Raw genomic sequence first — 18,789 nt, 5'->3', positions numbered from 1 at the left:
ACTCAAAATGCGAGGCCAATTGATTAAATCTCAATTTTTGTCGCCTTTTCCACCGGAGTTTTGTCTTTAGTTTTTTTTTTTTAATAATATAACGTATTATGTTGCTTATATATTAATGAAATTTAAAAAAATGAAAATATGTTAATTATTCTTGTAATATAAACGTAATTGATATTTTTGATATATAATCATTGGTGATACTACTTATATAATTAATTAGTGATATATTTAGTGATACTGATCATGTAATTAAAAAGTATCTTTGATGTATAAAATTGAAAATTAATGAGAAATTCTCTAAATTAATAAAAGCTAGAGAACGCAGCAGTCGTATGAAAAAAAGGAATTTGAAGATCACTTCTTAAGTCACACGGGACAATCAGCAGTTCGAGATATAATATATAAAAAGTACTGGCCCTGAAGAAATCCACTGTATACTATAGCGCTGTAACAAAGTGTTTTACAAGGATTAAAATAAATATGAATAATGAAATTTCGCTTGTTTATAAATTGCGAATTAAATGCAGACAAAACGCGGCAGGATATCTTGAAATGTTTATTAGAAAAATATATCTAAATATTTTAGCAGAATACAAATACAAATTTATACAGCTTTGTCTGTCAACTATTATAATCGCAATGTTATACATGTTAATAAAGAATTGTAGGAAGAAACAAGGGAACTACATAATATATGGCATAGGATGCGAAATAAGTTCACAATTCACATTTGATTTTATATATATATATATATATATATATATATATATATTTCATATATGAAAAATGTATATAACATAATAACGACACAAAAAGCAGCTTTTCTTTCTCTTACGCCACGTTTTAAATAATCATTTTGCTATTTTCTTACAATGCTTAAAGAAACTTCGTTGCATACAATCACACTATCGTTTTATGTTATGTAATTATACGAATTTATCGCAAAAGTAACAATTTGTATATATATTTGTTATTGCTTTTAGAATCGTGCATTTGTTGGGGACAAAAAAAATAATCGATGCACTATTTTACTTCTAAGAAATAGTATTAAAAATTGCCCCAAACATTTGATTATGTAATAATTATCAAATACGTACGTCAAAGAAGTAAAATTTTAGTTTGCTTATATTGGTGGAATATAGCAAAAAGCAGAGATGTATGAATAATATAATTACAATAAAGTTAACAATATAATTACAAGTCTAAAAAAAAAAGAAATTATCTCAAACTGGAAACAAGAAATTGAAAAAATATCGAATTAATCAGATCATAATTTGAAAGAAATGTGAAGAACATTAATATGAATATAGTATATTCGTATTATATCTGAGTTATTAAATCTAAAAGCAACGTAAATAATATGATTAATTAATCTTTAGTAACGTATATATTGTACAACAGTATGTAGCCAATTTATAAGAAATGCGGCATATTTGTGTCGTTTGTAAAATAGAAAAGAGAAAAACTGAACGATTATCGTACAACACATCATATGTACGACTATACCCTCTTTCTTTTTCTTAAATATATATATATATTTATGTAAACATAATATGAAAACGGTAAATAAAAATGATCCTTTGGAAAAACTACATTATATAAGTTCGCATTCTTATACTGCAAGTTTATATGTACGTACATAATGCGTATGTGCATATAAATTTACCATACGTTATTTGCTATGTTATAAAATTATACCGCGTATTTAGGAATGTTGTCCTCTACGGAGATACTAAGTACCTCGTCATTCTCGTTTGTGCTGTCGAGGACTGGCTGTACATAGGGATTCACGACAGCCGCCACAATTTTCTCCGAATGTGACGTCTTTGGTGTCACAGAACGTTTCGTTTCCGTATTAGACGACTCGCCTTCGGAGACACGTTTCAGTACATCCTTGTCCTCCGATCGTTTTTCTGAGTGACTACATCGCTCAATTGGGTCAGTCTTAATTACGGGCGACGATTTCGCCAGACAAGTTGATCCCGAGGAAGAATCGTTGCTCATGTCTGTGTTCTCAGATTGGGTCTCCAAACCATTCTTATATGTACTTTCAGGAATGGTCTCGTACGTTGGTGGACTTTGCCTCTGAATCTGCTCGAGATTTATTTGTTCTTTCGGCAAAGACGATACTATTTCTAAAATTTCGCATTTTGAAGACTCGTCTGCATCAGATTCCATCTTATCGCGTACTTCCTCCTCCTTGTCTTGACTAGCATCAAGTTGCACGTCCTGAGGCTGTGGCTCAGTCGTTATAGATAAAATTTTTATCGATTTCTCGATGTCTGTTTCTGTATTTATCGTTTCTAAAATCTGTACGTCCGAAGATTGACTTATATCTATAGACTGCATTTGAGAAAGTAGTTCTTGTTGTTCATTCCCTTCGGTTTGAGCATTCTGTTGCGTCTCATTTTCGTTTGATGAATTTGCATCGACTTTTTGCGTTTCTAGATCGTCAGTGGCGTCTCTTATCATATTCTCAATTATTTCATCAACGCTAAGTTCTGTTATAATGGACGAAGATGCTTTAAGACATGGCTCAATCGAAGTACTTGCACTAGAAATTGTTTCATTTATGACGACATCCTTATTCGTTTCGGTTGCGCTGATATTCTCTCTCACTCTTGAAGTACATTCAGCTAAAATTTCAGCTACAATTTCACAAGTGTCGTCTATGATTTCAGCTACAATTTCACAAGTGTCGTCTATGTTCTCTTTTATTTGTTGGGCTTCGCTAGATTCGCATTCTTCATTTATATCAGAATTTCCAATTCCATTAAACACTGCTTCATTAATTTCAAGCTTCTCCATCTGGTCAACACAATCCAGTTGAGCTATCTTACTCAAATTTGAAGTTTCTTCATCCTCATTTACTTGTTGATTCTCGTGAAGCACTGTTTCTTGTTGTTTTTCATTTATTGGTTGACTCTCGTGAAGCACTATTTCTTGTTGTTTTTCCGTATCAATAGCAGTGTTTTCAACTTCCGTTTCGGTTACTTCTTCCATTTTTGGAACGTTTTCGCATTCTGATAGAAGATCAATAACATTCGTCCCGTTTAGACTTAATCGAACCAGCATCGGGTCGTTTTCGTTGAGAGTCTCAAACTGGAACATCGTGGCTCCTTCAGCGACGAGTTCCTTGAACTTATCGCAAGCTTGCTCACTCCATGTAACAATGTCAGTCTCCAGCGTGCATCGTTTCGACAAAGTGGAAATATTCACGATATCTTCCGGCAACACTCTCAGGTCTTCCGTAACTGCAGAATTACCGTAATCCATGTATAAGACTTTCGCGCCCGTGCCCTCTTCACAAAGCGCAATTATCTTTGCCCTGTACCAATCACCGTCTTCGGGATATCGAGCAGCACAGACCGTTCCCACGTCGAGGGTTTTCAACGTGAGGAAACTGTCCGCATCTCGCAGACGATCCGACATTACCTCCAGTTCGCTTATACTGCTCTCTGCTTGAATCCAGAACTCGCTCGGGCTGTTAACGTAACTGACCATCACATTTGGCGAATCATTTATTGGTTGACTCTCGTGAAGCACTGTTTCTTGTTGTTTTTCCGTATCAATAGCAGTGTTTTCAACTTCCGTTTCGGTTACTTCTTCCATTTTTGGAACGTTTTCGCATTCTGATAGAAGATCAATAACATTCGTCTCGTTTAGACTTAATCGAACCAGCATCGGGTCGTTTTCGTTGAGAGTCTCAAACTGGAACATCGTGGCTCCTTCAGCGGCGAGTTCCTTGAACTTATCGCAAGCTTGCTTACTCCATGTAACAATGTCAGTCTCCAGCGTGCATCGTTTCGACAAAGTGGGAATATTCACGATATCTTCCGGCAACACTCTCAGGTCTTCCGTAACTGCAGAATTACCGTAATCCATGTATAAGACTTCCGCGCCCGTGCCCTCTTCACAAAGCGCAATTATCTTTGCCCTGTACCAATCACCGTCTTCGGGATATCGAGCAGCACAGACCGTTCCCACGTCGAGGGTTTTCAACGTGAGGAAACTGTCCGCATCTCGCAGACGATCCGACATTACCTCCAGTTCGCTTATACTGCTCTCTGCTTGAATCCAGAACTCGCTCGGGCTGTTAACGTAACTGACCATCACATTTGGCGAATTCTCCTCACCGAGCGGCGGCAATCTCTCCTCGATAACCGGTGAAATTCGCTCGCACATGCTACCAAGAATATCGGCGACATTCTGGCCGTCCAATGTCAGTTTCACCAATGATGTCTCTTGGTCTTTCAGAACGTCTAGGAGGAAAATTGTCGCGCCTTCCGCGGCCAATTTGACGAACTCTTCGCGTGCCTGCTCCGACCACTCTTCGACTTGCGACGGCAGCTCCAAGCAGCATTTGCGCGATAAAGGCGGTATATTCGCCACGTCTTCCGGAATGGCACAAATCTCGGTGGATACCGCCGAGTTTCCATAGTCAATATATATAACTTGCGTGCCATTCTCGTCGTGAGAGATAACACGCGCTCTGTACCATTGTTCGTCTTCGGGATACTTGGCGACGCACAGTAAACCTTCTTTTATTTCGTCGATCTTCGGGAACATGTCGGCGACCATAAATCTATCCGCCATTACTTCCAAGTCGGCAACAGATTTCTCCTCCTGAACCCAAAACTCGCTTGGCGAATTATTGTGGCACACGAAGGCGGAATGCGGATCCAGTTCAAGATCGACTATCTCATCTACAGGCTCCTGCTCGGTACTAATTATGATAGCATGTTTCTCTTCGACTAACGTCTCGCTGACGCTCTTGTCGTTTATGAACAGTTCTACGCGTTTAGGCATGGTATCTGCTACTACAAGAGCCTGAAGACTTTCCTCTGATGTTACTAGATTCCTGAATCTTTCGCAAGTCGACTCGCTCCAATCCTCCGTGTCTACGGGAATAACATCAAGTCGGCATTTCAATGCAAATGTTTCCAAGTTCTTCCAGGCGTCCGGCATCTGTCGAACGCTGCTCGCTTTGTTATCAATGACATCGGTATTGCCATAGTCTATGAATCGGACAGTCGTGATATCCTCATCCGCGTCCAATACCTCCGCGCGGTACCAGAGATCGTCAATTGAGTAAGAAGCAACGCATAAAGTGCCTTCTTCCGGTATACCGTCTATCGCCACAAAATCGATCACTTCTGCCTGAAGTTGTTCTTGTTTTTCATCTAGAGACGCAATCTTGTCCATACGTTGCAACCAGAACTGACTTGGAGAGTCCACGTGAGATACGCATACATCGAATCTGCCAGGTGTTGTCGTTTCGATGTGTATCTCAGATGTCGGTTCACATGCCGTTTGTTCTATTTTCACTAGGTTCAACGAGCGGAATCTATCGCTGAGCTTTTCTTCATTTTCGATTAGATCGACGATCCACTTCTTGTGTACGTTGTAAAATACAGCCGAGAAATCTTTATTCATCAAATGAGTTTGTAATATGTCCTTCTGTTCAGCCTCAGTCCCAATAAAAGATACAGATAATGATACATTTATGGCTAATTGATGGGGTTCATAAAATTGCGGTTCCAAAATCATGATCGAGTCTAGAGCAACTTCCTCAGTGTTGCCGTAGTCAATGTAATTAACATAGGCCATTCTTTCGGTGAGACTAACGATTCTTCCTCTGTACCATTGACCGTCGTCTGAATATTTCGTCGCGCATAATAGATGTACCTCTGGCTCGAGTCTTTGACCAGAATTAGTGTAATACTGCTGAAGATCTTCCGACAGTTTAGTCTCAATATCCACGTCCGAATACCGTTGCAACCAGATATTGGTAGAATGATCCGCATACGACACCGAGACCTTGTGAGTTGAACTTAGAATAGGCATCGGACATACGGGTGGTATCTTCTCCTCAGTATTCATTATCCCATTGCCGGATAGATCGTACAATTTTACGATAAGTCTATACAAACAAAAGATGATAATATCCAAGAAAATGTTAATATTCATTTGAAACTTATATATTTGTAACTGCAGCGTAAAATTTATACAAACCTGCTATTATTGACTTCTTCCACATAGACTAAAGCTTCTTTGCCTTCAAGTTCCTTCAATTGTTTATCTACGTCGGACGACGCTGGCACATCTTGTAGGGAGCATTCCAACGCTTGGTTCTGCATGACTGCGAGCTCTCCAGGTAGAGCTAAAGCCTAGATCATTAGATTTTCATATTAATAATGGGAATTAATGAATATCAAAACTATAAGTTTCTTATTTATATATATTCATAATTTACTTATAATTTCAACAGTTTCAATATGACAATTTCGTATTGCAACATGGATGTATGGCATTAACGATGCTCGCATCGTGGAAGCAGTAAAACCTGTAGAAGTTTTTGTAAATATCTGTCTATGTACACTCACATCATTCAGGATTTCATCGTATGTCCCGGTATCAATGAATTTTACATCAAACCCGACGGACCGTGTACAGTTAATCACTACAGCTCGCTTCCATGTTCCATTTGTATTGACTAAACAACCCGCGTCAAGACACAACTCGCGGGTTGATAATCGCGGCATCACCTGATATTAACTTTTTATCAATAAGATTCGCTTGAGTTCATGCGAACGATCGTTAGGTTGAATGAGAAGGTACAAGCTCTTTTCAATGTTAAGTTGTTGTTATTTTAGGACATTCGAACATTATGATGAAACATTCATAATGATACTGTTACAATCAATTTTAAATTATTTATCTGTTAATACCATACATCGTGCAATGATATTTAAGACATTTTATTTTATGGAGTCGAAATTATAAATATTACAACAGTTTCAGAAAGTACGATTCGATTCATTCAGGAATGTTGGGCTAGATATCATAAATTTTGTTATAAGATAAACCAGATTCATGATGTTAGTCATTTGTGTTAACGAGATATTAAATTTTTAAATACATGAATAAAATTTTCTTTTCCATCACCGTAATATATTATATTTAAGAATCATAAAGTTCAAGAAATAATATGAATAATTTCTAATTTGTTTAATTTTCGAATCTTAGAATTTGTTTAATCATTTAAGAAATTGAAGAAATTTATAAATATATGGATTTTGCTGTAATTATTAAATAATGATATCATAGCTTGTGAATAAGACAAGCCGTTAGTTCATGTTTGTTAGAAAATGGGAAGTTACTTTTCTAATTTTCTATAAAGTTTATGAGCAATATATATATATATATGACAGAATATGATTCGTGGCTAAAATACACTTGTACTAAATAATACCTTTGTATCTTTATTAGCCATGTATTGATCAACAATGTTTTCACATTTTGAAGCAGATGGAAGCTGGACATAAAACTGGGTTGTATTTTTTACATTAGAAACTCTCATTTTGAGAGTTTGGCCACTCAAGAGGCTTATGTCCACTCTTTCTATAACATTGAGTTCTTTTACTTCTGAATCATGTGTTTCTGCAGCTAAAATATAAAAAATATAATGTTTAAGTGTCAAATGATCTGGCATTTAACATATGAAATGTATAACTATTGTTATAAATGTGCATCGGAATATAAATGAATTTTGAAATAATTCTTACCACTGATTGTTTCAATCGAGGGTTTTGTGGTGAAGACTGCAAGATTTTTTTGCACCAAAATATTACTCACATCTTGTCCATCATGGTTTAATGAAATTACATATTGATCGTCATTAAAACTATGGAATATGCATTCGTATTTATCAGCACTAAAGCAATTATCGAGCGCGTTACTATCCACTTCAGACCAATTCGAATTACTATTATTAGGTACAATATCTTTTAAGGAACACTGCACTGCTAATCTAGGTAGATGCATAAATTTCTTCTCGACAGAATAGATATTATATTGATCTACAATCGCGCAATTTCCAAAATCTATGTACTGAACTACGTATGCATCCTTCCGCGTATCAATATTTACAACTTCCGCTCGATAAAGAGCTCTATCTTCAGAAAATATAGCTATAACTGCTGAACCAATCTAAAAAAAAGTTACACTTTTATTAACTCGATCACAGTATTGTTTTTCACGTATACAGATTATAAATTTGTTTTTAGAATAAAAATAGTAACATCTTGATAGAGCAGACTAAGTATCATAAGACCAATGATTACCTGTAATTTATGTGTCACAGATTTTCTACCAGCATACGTTTTTTGTATCTCGCTCATCATTGTTTTAAATTCTGTTTCTTTAGATAATAGCTGACAATATAACTTATTAGGATTTATAAACCATGTCACGACTACATCCTGCTTAGATTCAGGATCGTATAAAATCGTTTCCCATTTTGAATCAAGAGGAGCGTTATCTGTAGCTGTTCTACTCTCTGTTATGGTTTCAAACGTTTTTTTACTCGTTGCAGCAGCTTGTTTCACTTTTGTTAAATCTGCGATTGTGCAAAACTCCTCATTTATAGAATTGGTGTTCGGTACACCATCAACAACTTCACACAACAGTACTTCATATATTCCGTTTTCTTCAGAAACAAACTCCACTTGTAAAGGTTTCCCTTCGGCCTTTTCCAAGAAAATCGCATGTTGCTCATCGCTCGTATTTGTCAATCCAAGTAGTTTGCAATGTACCGCTTGCATCGGCAGTTTTAGAAATTCTTCTAAAATGACTTTAATATTCATTAAGTCGACCGACTCTGTGTTTCCATAGTCGACAAATTCCACAATCGCACTGTTTCCTTCTACAGATTTGATTATTGCTCTGTACCATTTAAGATCATCTGAGTATTGAGCGATACAATATGTACCACTTTGTATTTCGGAAGCTTGCATTATTTCTCCACCGTTCTCGTAAGTTGCAGCAATACTTTCCATGATAGAATCTAATTCCAAGCAATCGGGACTTAACTGAACAAAAAAGTCCGATGGACCGTTAATAAATACCACTTCACAATTCTTCACGGAATTGAGAGTGATATCGATTTTCATTAATGAAAGTTGAGATTTTCCATCAGCAGTAATATTGTTTGGTAGCTCTTTGTTAGCGTCGTTTGTACCCCATGATTCACCATCAATTGTCTGAAAATTACATATACACATATGTGATATTTTGTAAAATGTTGGAATCTATCAAACGTACAAATATATAATTCATATTTTATAATTGATCTTTTCCTACCTGATCATAAACATTATTTATATTATCCTCTTTATTTCTGAATTTATTGCCGCCATCATAATCACCTATATTTAATAAAATATACCATAAAATCACATTTGCATATTATTTATACATTATACATCAAGTAATATGTTTATAAGTACTAAATACCGTTAAATTTCTCATTTCTATAATTAGCCTTATAAGGCGTAGCTTTTTTGTCATTCCAATTCGTAGTTTGGAATCTGCCCGACGTTCCACCGTCGCGGCTTCCTCCTCGGCTATCGTTAAAACCATCACGTTTAAAACCACCTTTCCTCCGTCTATCATTATCTTTGGACGAAGTATCAGAATCTTTGTCGCTATTTGCCTTATCAGACGAATTGTTACGGTATCTCCTTTCATTTCCATTATCGCGAGGGAATCTATTTCCATTATCGCGAGGAAATCTATTACTTCTGTTAGATCCATTTGCATCACCTTCATCGTATTTGTTATACGATTTATCTCTGTTGAATCTATTGTTTGCTGCTTTGTCCTTAATAAACCGATCATTCTGTGAACCGTCACGTTGGGAATAACTGCCGGTTCTTTCACGTTTGTTGTCGTATTGTCTTTCTTGAGACCATTCACCTTTCCAAGTACTTGATTTATTGTCTTGGAAGGGCCTAGTATTTTGATTGCGATTCCAAGAATCCACGTTACTTTTTTTGCCATACTTGTCTTTATCTTCACTGTAAAAGAAATAGCTGTATTAAAATAATTTTATATAAATACAACATAAGAAAAAAAGTGATGCAATATTAGGGAAAATTATTCAATTATAAAATTTATACAAAGATAATTAATAAATCATTAAAAATTAAAATTTAAAGTAAAATTTAAACGTAAACTTAATATGAAATCATAAAATGCTAATACTTCTCAACATAAATAGAAATATAGTTTACGTTGAACACAATTTTATGTAACTAAAATGTATATGTTATATTCTTGGATTTTTATGAGACCCGTGATGCAATAAATTGCATTTTACACAATGTCATTATGAGTTGAGTGATAATAAATATAACACAATAATTCGTTAAGAAACATTTGCTTTAACTTAATTTTATATACAATATTAACAATAGCCAGGTTTCAGACCGAAAATTACTATCGATTTATTACCTCTGGAATTCATTCATCGTCTTTACAGGATGCTGAACTTCCTCGTTTCGCGAGCTTGTCGTAGAATTTTCAGTTTTATCGCAGAACAAATTGTTCAATAATTGAGGATGAACGCTCCTCATTGTGTCAAATTCGAATAAATCGACTAATAGGCCATTGGGTTGTGCAGCAACTACTTTCATATAAAAACGTTTCTCGAGCGTCAATCTTTCGAAATGATTAGAAACCTCCTGGTCTAGTGAAAGCACCTCATAGCCATTCAATGCACACTTTATAGCTTGTGCTGGCAATTTCGTTACTAAATCATCATGAATAGTGCGAAGTGATATGACAGGTAACACTTCTTCGTTTCCATAATCAACATATACTACTTTAACTTTGTCTCCAACAATACCAAGGATTTGTGCACGATACCTAAAAAAAAAAAAAATAAAAAAAAAAAAAGATGAACATTTATTTTATAATTACTAACCCATAGAGTAACGATAGCAGAGAACGTTAAGCTGTTTCAAACTTACCATGATGAATCGTATAGAGCGGCGCAGGGCAATCCTGCTTTCAGTTGCGCTATATTTAAAGTAGATGCAGTTTTAGCATACTGCTCCAAGCCAGCCATTATTGACTCGAGGGACTTCACTCCACTGTCAAGTTGTACATAGAATTTTTTACACGACTCTACATAAGAGACGTGCACAACTTCCTGGAAATCTTTTGTCAATTGTCGTAATTGTGGGTAGGAATATGTTATAGGTATCATTGCGGCTGGTGTTGGGAATCCTTTTTTTAGCAAATCCTTTACGTTAACACCATTGTCGTACAAGTCACCGTACTGAATCAACGGCGGCCCTTCCGGCGGACGGACGTGTAGAATAAGTAATCTTCTGTACACCAGGTCCTTAAAATACTCTTTCATATCCTGCGAGATACTCAGTTCTTTTAAGCCGCTTAATGTGAATCGAATGGAAAGCACCTTAGGATTAATATATTCAGGTGGCAATTGGAATATATCTGTATACGGCAAAACTTCCGTATGGCCAAAATCAACGTAATACAATTTGCATTTATGCTCCATCACAGACATTACAACTGCCCGGCATAGCACTCGGTCTCCTGAAGTGTCCTTGTAGCGTCCCAAGCAAACCGATCCCGGCAACGGTGGTTCTTGCAACGGTTGCTTTGGATGGTTGTTTATATCGTTCATAAGACAAGTCAGTATAGCCCTCGTGCTCTCAACTTGTACGGAAAATTTTTGCGGGCCGTCTTCTACGTGAGATATCAACACTTCGTGACTTGAGCCCACGTCTAATACTCGCGATTTAAACACGAGCGCTTCTTGAACAGGCGGTGGTGGCAGATGCTGCGTCGGCGGCGGATGCTGCAGTATCGGTTGAACAGCGTGTTTGTGTTGTACATCAGGAGAGAAAGTCTTGTGGTATAACCCTTGCATATTGACATTATGATTCACATTTGGGCTTTGCATCATTGGCATTGCTGCAAAGTTATTCATATTGCCCTTGTTTTGTTGCTGATATGGCAGCATTTGTTGAAGTATTCGATTTTGCACCGAATGCTTTGGCCTAAATAATGAAAAATTAAGTAATACAGTATGATAAAAGCAGTTAAAAAAAATCTATTATCATTAAATTTAAGAAATCAATTATAAAATGTGTTGTACCTGAACATATCCTGCAAAGTGGCTGGTAAAGCCATACGTTCCTTCACCAACAGCTCGCCGAAGTCTTCGTTCTTGTACCACAGCTTAATCAGGCAACGATTATTCATCATCTGAATCAACGCTCTGAATTCATTATAACACAGAATCTTTCTAATTCCGTCGATCGTTCTATTTTCCCAAACACCATTTACAGGTAATACATTGAGCAATGTAAATTCAGCTGCCATTGGTGGATAAGCCTGCAAAGGATCCGATCCACGTATATTGTCCAACAAATGGACCTCGTTTGGCGGTAGAACCTCTATGTTGCCATAGTCAATAAATTGTATGACGATCATGCCATCGGGACGCACGCTGAGTATCTTTGCCCGATAGTAGCCCTCGGTTTGAAATCTGGCGCAGCACAACGTGCCGACAATCAGTCTATTCCCTTTGGAAGGGCAGCCGTATCCCTGATTGAACTGTTCCACCAGAGGATATATGTAATGCTCTATGGCGGTAGCAGCCTGCTTGTCCATCTGGCCCCATATCTTCAGGTATATGTCGTCGGGTTCCACGTGAGTGACGAAAACGACGACCTCGGAGGACGGTTGCTGGGTCATGGTGCTGCTGGTTCGCCTCAGCCACGTTTTTTTTTATTTTTTTTAGGTCAAACAGTTTCTTATGCGCGTCACACAGTTCTGGCGTTTCTCGCTTCCGTCTGGACGCTCCTGCAACGTGACACCGTTTAGTATACGAAGAACCGTAATCTCGTCCCTCGCAGCGCGAGGGAGAAACGTTTCGAGATACCGCGGATATATTGGGTTACGTGCCGTGCCGATTATGCAGAGCTGGCGCGATCGGAAGGCGGTGCGGCGGCCGCGTGCTCCCCGCCTCGGTTCGGACTGATGAATCTCGAATCGCCGGCAACTCGATGCAATTTCGCGATCGTCGTTCCCCGCTCGCCACGACACATTCCAGCGCTACCCGATTCGCGTCCTTTTTACGTCTTCCAAATAATTCGCGTTCCACCTGGTCCACCTCATTTAGCGGATTTAGCCTCTCTCTCTTTCTCTCTTCCTCTCCCACCCGTTCTCGCTGCCGAGACGCCGAAAGCCGCGAGACGCGCGACACGATCGCCCGAAACAATCAATCGTCCGACGTGCCCTTGTTGTCGACCCTTTATTGTGCAGAGATAACGCGTTGTGTGTACAACGCACACTCCGATCGACGATGCGAACACGTAACTTCTGACGAGGGGGAAAAAAAAGTCCGCGAGCGATTGGGACGCGAAAATGTTGGGATGTTTGCACGGTTAGTTACCTGAAAGGCTGAAACTCGATGTATTCTCCTCTCGCGCCTCTTTTTGTCAATCTTGATCGCCAATAATGCGCTTCGGGCCACGCTTCGAAAAACGCACCACTTTTGGCGCTTATCGCTTATCCTTTGTTTTACGTGACATCCTACGATCCCTCTAGGGTGCGTTCCGATTCCCCACCTGGGTGCTGAAAATCTATAGTGCACGTGACGTATATTATAGGATTTTTAGCACTCGGGTGGGAATCCGAACGCAGCCCTACGAATGGATATTTCCTACGTATCGGGAGGGCGCTAAATTCAAATTCAGTTCAAACGATTAATATCAAATATACGATAATATAATAATGCAATGTATATATTAATACAATAATATAATATGTATAACATAATAACAGATATCAATATTTTTATTAAAAATATAGAATAACAGATCCTTCGTGAATAAAATTTTGGGATGAAAATATTCCAAAGAAAATTCTTGAAAAGCAAGATTATGTCCTAGTTTACACCGAACGTGTTTAGTTCGCATCAAATAGGTTTTTCCTATGAAATGAATTTAGTTATTGGTTAATTATCTAGAACTTACTACTTGATGCGTATTAAACTCATACGGTGTAAATTAGGCCAATAAAAGGCAACCTTGTATTTCGAACAGTAGATTCGTCGACTTTTCCTTCTATTTCTCTGCCACCGTTTCGATATCTTAATATTGTAAAATTCGTCGCAATTCGTTAATAATAGGCCTGTTCGTTTTAGCTGAACTTCTTGCACGGTTCATTTTTTCTCTTTTTCTCTCCAACGTGAGAAGAAAAAGAGGAAAGATGAACCGTGCGAGAAATTCAGCTAAAACGAACAGACCTGCATATATTAATCCATTTATATGCAAATATATCTTGTATGTATTAAAATAAATATTCTTATAGAGGTCTTTTTATTTGAGTTTGTATTTTATTTGAAGAACAAGTTATAAAACTGCCGAGAAAAATGCATCTTTTATTTCTATAGAAGAGGATAGAGTGTAATACAGGAGAAGAAGATAATTCGACATTTCTAAACATCGAAGAGATTACAGATTTTATTCGAAACTAGCGATTATCGATTAGCGAGTATTGCACTCGGTTTTCTTAATAAATGTTTTTTCATTATATTCTCTTTTTACGCGCCTTTCTAAGGCATGAACACATTTTTATTAGAAACTTTAATACATTTTAGAATAGCTATAGTATATTTCTCTTATTTAATACGACTAATTGTTGTCACAGCAGCTTTATATTACTGCTATACGACACAGTAATTCTCAAAGTTAGACTTTTTAAGTACATTATTCATCAACAAGTAGTTATTTTGTAAATTGTAAATCTGTTTTTCGCAAACTCTCGTTATCTTCAATGACAACTTAGTTGATATTTTTCTCATCTTGATTATATGACGTTAAACAGTTATTAAGAGCAGAAAAAGAACTTATTAAATTAAGATAGCCACTTAACTCGAGATACTTAATTGTATATCAATTTCCGTACGTTGTAGTTGAGCAATCCAGTTTGCTAGATCACTAAAGTTTATACATTGATGCACTTCTAGCAAACGTGATGTGTATTTGTATAGAATACTATCTTATTGAGCTGAATAACAATACGAAGAGTTTGGAAAAGAATTGGAGATTCCGAAATAAGATTATCGCGATTTTTGACGAATACGGATTCGATATTTGTAGCTATGAAAGGGTGGGATGATCCGAAATCGACGCGTCCTCCGTATCCTCTTCGAATTCGTTATCGCTGTTTAAGGACAGATGCTCTCTTAAAACTAAAGAACGCATCTGTTCCAAGACCTGATGCAAGGAATCCGACCTCTGATCTATTCTATCGTTTAGAGGTGTAGCGTCGCCACTCGCTGTCCCACCTGCAGGTGTCTGTGGCGTATTACTAGGCGGTATGGGGGTATTTGTGCCATCTCCTGTACCTGCAAATACGATAATACTCTTCAAATTTGATCCAAGAACAATTTTATTATTTCACTTATTGCGCCTTACCCATACTATCACTCGCAGGACTAGCTGGCCGTTCAGCACCCCTTATTTCCCTCACGATCTCTTCGTCCTGCACGTTGAGCCGTAATCCGGCAACACCTTTTCTTGGAACATTATACAGATCTCTTTTGATCCTCCTTCGTCTGGAGGGATCATTTCTACGCAACTGAAGCATCGAACCAAAATCGGCGATGTAAAGGAATCCTGCGATCAGCAACTCGCAGGTCCTTTTGCCCTGCTTATATGCCGTTTCTAATTCGATACTTGTACGCTGATCATACTGCCACCAACCTGGAAAAATTTACTTAAAAGCCACTTGTTCCATGTTACAATGGAAATAACAGATCGTGCAGGTCAATCATTTGCAAATGAATTAAAGGACATGTTGTCAAAAACTGCAGTTGGGAAAATAGAAAAAGAAAGATATTTTTAGTAGAATATAGTTTTATTGAAAAAAAAAAAAAGAGGTATTTCCTTCATGTTAAGTGTCTTAATCGTATAACATTATATCATGGCAATTAACTCTTCGTCGAATCTTTTCATACATATTTTATAAAGCTTTTCATAACATACTTTATAAATTAGCATATATATTCTTGCACACATTCTATTTTATATCCTATACCGTTTTTACTTATGCAATGCATTATAATGTATGTAGTATATAGTATTTGTATAATGCTGTATGAAACCAATGAATATAGTTGAGTATGTTGTTAAATACGGGCTTGGAATTGGATCTTCGATCTTAACGGACAAATAATCCATTTTACAAATGTTATTGTACACCCGAGACACCCTTGCACGGAGCATCTTTTCTGTCACGTTTGATATTACGTTTGTAACGTGGGTTGTATTTTCTATATTGACATTTCTTTTCAAAGTCAATTACGTAAAGCATGCCACAGATCAAAAGTTCGCATTGCGCGTCCCCTAGTTTGTAAATAGTCTCCAGATCATTGCTTGTCCTCGGATCATATTTCCACCAACCTAAGAAGGGGTAGGATATCAAATTTTGTGCGCCCATGTATAAATGGTTTAAAAGAGAATTTGCAAGCTAGGAAAATTCATACAGATAATAACATCGAATGAGATATTTATACGAATTTCCCATAGAAAGACAACAATTGCAGATTTTAAGCGCTGACCAAAACATAATCGTCAATTGAATCGACATTTTACCATTTCGACCTTCGTAAAACCATTGGTACTCTTCCTCGGGATGTTCCGACTCCTTCTGAGGCTCCTCCACTTCCACCAGCTGAGGTCTCTCGAGAAAATCCGGCGGGATCTCTTGACGACACATCGGACACCGCTTGCTCTGATTAGCGACACCCTTTACGCACAGATAACAGTATATATGGCTGCAGGGTAATCGTGCTGGATGGATACAAGGCTGCAGGCATACTGCGCATTCTGGCACAACAGTGGGACCTGAATAAAGCAACACGAAGCTATAAATTAAAATGTATATAAAAATCGAAAAGATAAATCATCATAATTTCTTAGTAGATAATATCTTGAAAGATCTGATGCAACTACTATTACATATATTATATTACAGAGTAATATACAACCATTGTTATATTGTAATATATAATAGTATATATAGTCCTGTCTTTTCTTATATAGTACTGTATGTTATCATGTAATATATTACGAAAAGTACAGTTTCCCGAATTATTGCGATGTACGCGATGATTCACCCTGTGGGAGCATAGCGACCGATAACAAACACGCACCTTCCTTTTCCTCGGAATCCTTATCCTTCTCCTTAATGCCGCCGCCAGATTTCTCCGGCACGTCGAGCTTCGCTTGCGCCATGGCAGGACGAGTCGCGCGACCGCCGACAGGGTCAGAGTCTCATCGACGAAGCCGAGTGAGCCGAGTCCTTCGTCCAGTTTGTAAACACCAGCATGCGCCTTGTCAATACTCGCGACGGTCGGCCATCTTGCTTGTTTATGACGTGTCCCGGGGCTCTCAACCTCGCGGCTCGCGCGCGCGCCGCCCGAAGTTGTCGCCGTTCCCTGCCGTTCATGGCCGTTCACGTTGCACTCCTGCTTCGAGATTGCGATTCTCGCGGCCGACGGTGACGACGATTACGAAAATCCTAACGGTCGGTCGCGTCAGTCGCGAGACGGGCGAGACGGGCGAGACAGGCGAGACAGGCGAGATGCGAACGATGAAGTGAAGGTAAATATTTTCTCGCGATATAAATTCTGCGCGGCGATAATTTCGCGCGCACCTTTCTGATGATTTGGAAACTCGCGCGGCGCGTGGAGCTCTTTTGACACTCATTCCTCTCCGCGATGTTCTCTTTCAGGTTTTGCGACGTCGTCGCGTCACGGCGAGGGAAGGGTTCGAGCGCGAGATGGCTGCTCCGATGAAAAAAGGGTAATTAACTCTCGCATGTAATTTCGAACGATTTCTATTCTTCTTCGCCTTCAATGCCAGACAGAATTTTAAATATATTTAGCGACGAAATTACTCCGCGGTCACATATGCTGTTTTCTATTGATTATTCGTGGCTAAGTTAATATCCCGTTTTTTTCTTTTTCAGGTCGGCGGAGATATGAGGAAGAAATTGGAGGAAAGTCTGGCTTCGAAGTCTGGGCAAAATGGTGGGAGAGGCTGGAGAGGTGACGGCGACGCCGGCAATTAAGCGAGGTACGTTTATTAATTATTAGCAGAAATGAAAGATATATTCCTTATAGAAATCGTTTATTCGCACGACCAATTATTAAATACCGCGCCTTATTGCGGTGTACATAGAGTGGTCCCTTTTTCGTGGTGGTGATACGTTTTTATTGTTACATCATTATATTATTGTGTCTACGTACAAGGCAGTCATACACGGTAACTTACAAATACGTGTCTACCATGACGCGGTACAGAAAATTGATTGATCCTTGACTATAGGATATGAGGAAGAAAGGTGATGTAACTCAGGATGACTTCGATAAACTCTAATTAACTTAATCAAAATGATTGGCTTATCGAACAATATTTTATACTATTTTATTAACACGGATGGAATTATTACTTTTTTATTGTAGGAAAAAATTGATTCAGGGACAATGGATTTGTATGTTAGAATATTTGCTTTAAGTGATTCTGTTGGTTTAATTAATCTCCGATTAAGTTAATTAGAGTTTTGTCGAAATTGCTTTCATGACTGAGGGGTGACTTCGACAAACTCTGATTAATTCAAAGATCAGTTGATATCAAAAGATATTACTTGATAAATCAATCAAAATCAAGTAATATTCATATTATTTCGTTAACATGGATAAAATTATTAATTTTTTATTGTTTAACGTGTAGGAAAAAATTTTGTGGATTAAAAAAATTTTAATGGATAGGATTATTAAATTTTTTATTATTCAATATATGGAGAGAAAAGATTGCATCGGAGAAAACAAATTATATAATTAAAAAAGCTGCTTTAAGCGACTTTATTGTTTGAATTAATCGCTGATTAAATTATTCG

At 37.7% G+C, this 18,789-nt stretch overlaps 3 protein-coding genes across 6 annotated transcripts in view; 1 reads left to right on the top strand and 2 right to left on the bottom strand.

Moving 5' to 3' along the window:
• Positions 1-543: 543 nt before the first annotated feature.
• Positions 544-13,430, bottom strand: LOC139768978 (protein tudor). 3 transcript variants are annotated; one of them, XM_071699667.1, is made up of 12 exons: positions 13,274-13,430; positions 11,972-12,681; positions 10,815-11,873; positions 10,297-10,710; positions 9,298-9,860; positions 9,145-9,209; positions 8,127-9,044; positions 7,569-7,992; positions 7,256-7,449; positions 6,387-6,548; positions 6,016-6,170; positions 544-5,923 (listed from the first exon to the last, which is right to left on the bottom strand). In XM_071699667.1, the coding sequence occupies exons 2-12, from the start codon at positions 12,571-12,573 to the stop codon at positions 1,693-1,695; spliced, it is 8,787 nt and encodes a 2,928-aa protein (XP_071555768.1). In that variant the 5' UTR covers positions 12,574-12,681; positions 13,274-13,430; the 3' UTR covers positions 544-1,692. The 3 variants fall into 3 exon arrangements, with proteins under 3 accessions (XP_071555768.1, XP_071555769.1, XP_071555770.1); XM_071699668.1 differs by lacking the exon at positions 13,274-13,430 and adding an exon at positions 12,784-13,168; XM_071699669.1 differs by lacking the exon at positions 6,387-6,548.
• An 813-nt stretch (positions 13,431-14,243) lies between these two features.
• On the bottom strand, positions 14,244-17,272 carry Rnf146 (Ring finger protein 146). The gene is made up of 4 exons (XM_071699701.1): positions 17,042-17,272; positions 16,482-16,733; positions 15,303-15,590; positions 14,244-15,232 (listed from the first exon to the last, which is right to left on the bottom strand). Exons 1-4 carry the CDS (start codon positions 17,121-17,123, stop codon positions 14,985-14,987), a joined length of 870 nt encoding a protein of 289 aa, XP_071555802.1. The 5' UTR covers positions 17,124-17,272; the 3' UTR covers positions 14,244-14,984.
• Positions 17,273-17,359: 87 nt separating this feature from the next.
• The window catches only part of Rhogef64c (Rho guanine nucleotide exchange factor at 64C), a 110,232-nt gene continuing 108,802 nt past the window's right edge, over positions 17,360-18,789 (top strand). For both annotated transcript variants that reach the window (XM_071699679.1, XM_071699677.1), the window contains exons 1-3: positions 17,360-17,492; positions 17,623-17,693; positions 17,860-17,966. The gene's annotated coding sequence lies outside the window, so the exon portion shown is untranslated. The remainder of the gene's footprint in view (positions 17,493-17,622; positions 17,694-17,859; positions 17,967-18,789) is intronic.

This window comes from Temnothorax nylanderi, unplaced genomic scaffold (assembly GCF_030848795.1).
Source record: "Temnothorax nylanderi isolate EJ_2023f unplaced genomic scaffold, tnyl_v1.0 TNYL_tig0019_pilon, whole genome shotgun sequence".
Classification (NCBI taxonomy): domain Eukaryota; kingdom Metazoa; phylum Arthropoda; class Insecta; order Hymenoptera; family Formicidae; genus Temnothorax; species Temnothorax nylanderi.
This window is presented reverse-complemented; position numbering and strand designations above follow the sequence as displayed.

Bases quoted from the DNA above. Each gene is read 5' to 3' on its own strand.
- LOC139768978 (XM_071699667.1), bottom strand. From the start codon at position 12,573: ATGACCCAGCAACCGTCCTCCGAGGTCGTCGTTTTCGTCACTCACGTG. The intron at 7,450-7,568 runs GTAAGAATTATT...TTTATATTTTAG, and splicing joins CTCGATTGAAACAATCAGTG to CTGCAGAAACACATGATTCA. The intron at 5,924-6,015 runs GTTTGTATAAAT...TTGTTTGTATAG, and splicing joins GAAGAAGTCAATAATAGCAG to ACTTATCGTAAAATTGTACG.
- Rnf146 (XM_071699701.1), bottom strand. From the start codon at position 17,123: ATGGCGCAAGCGAAGCTCGACGTGCCGGAGAAATCTGGCGGCGGCATT. The intron at 16,734-17,041 runs GTGCGTGTTTGT...TGCTTTATTCAG, and splicing joins GGATTCCGAGGAAAAGGAAG to GTCCCACTGTTGTGCCAGAA. The intron at 15,233-15,302 runs GTAAGGCGCAAT...TCGTATTTGCAG, and splicing joins TCCTGCGAGTGATAGTATGG to GTACAGGAGATGGCACAAAT.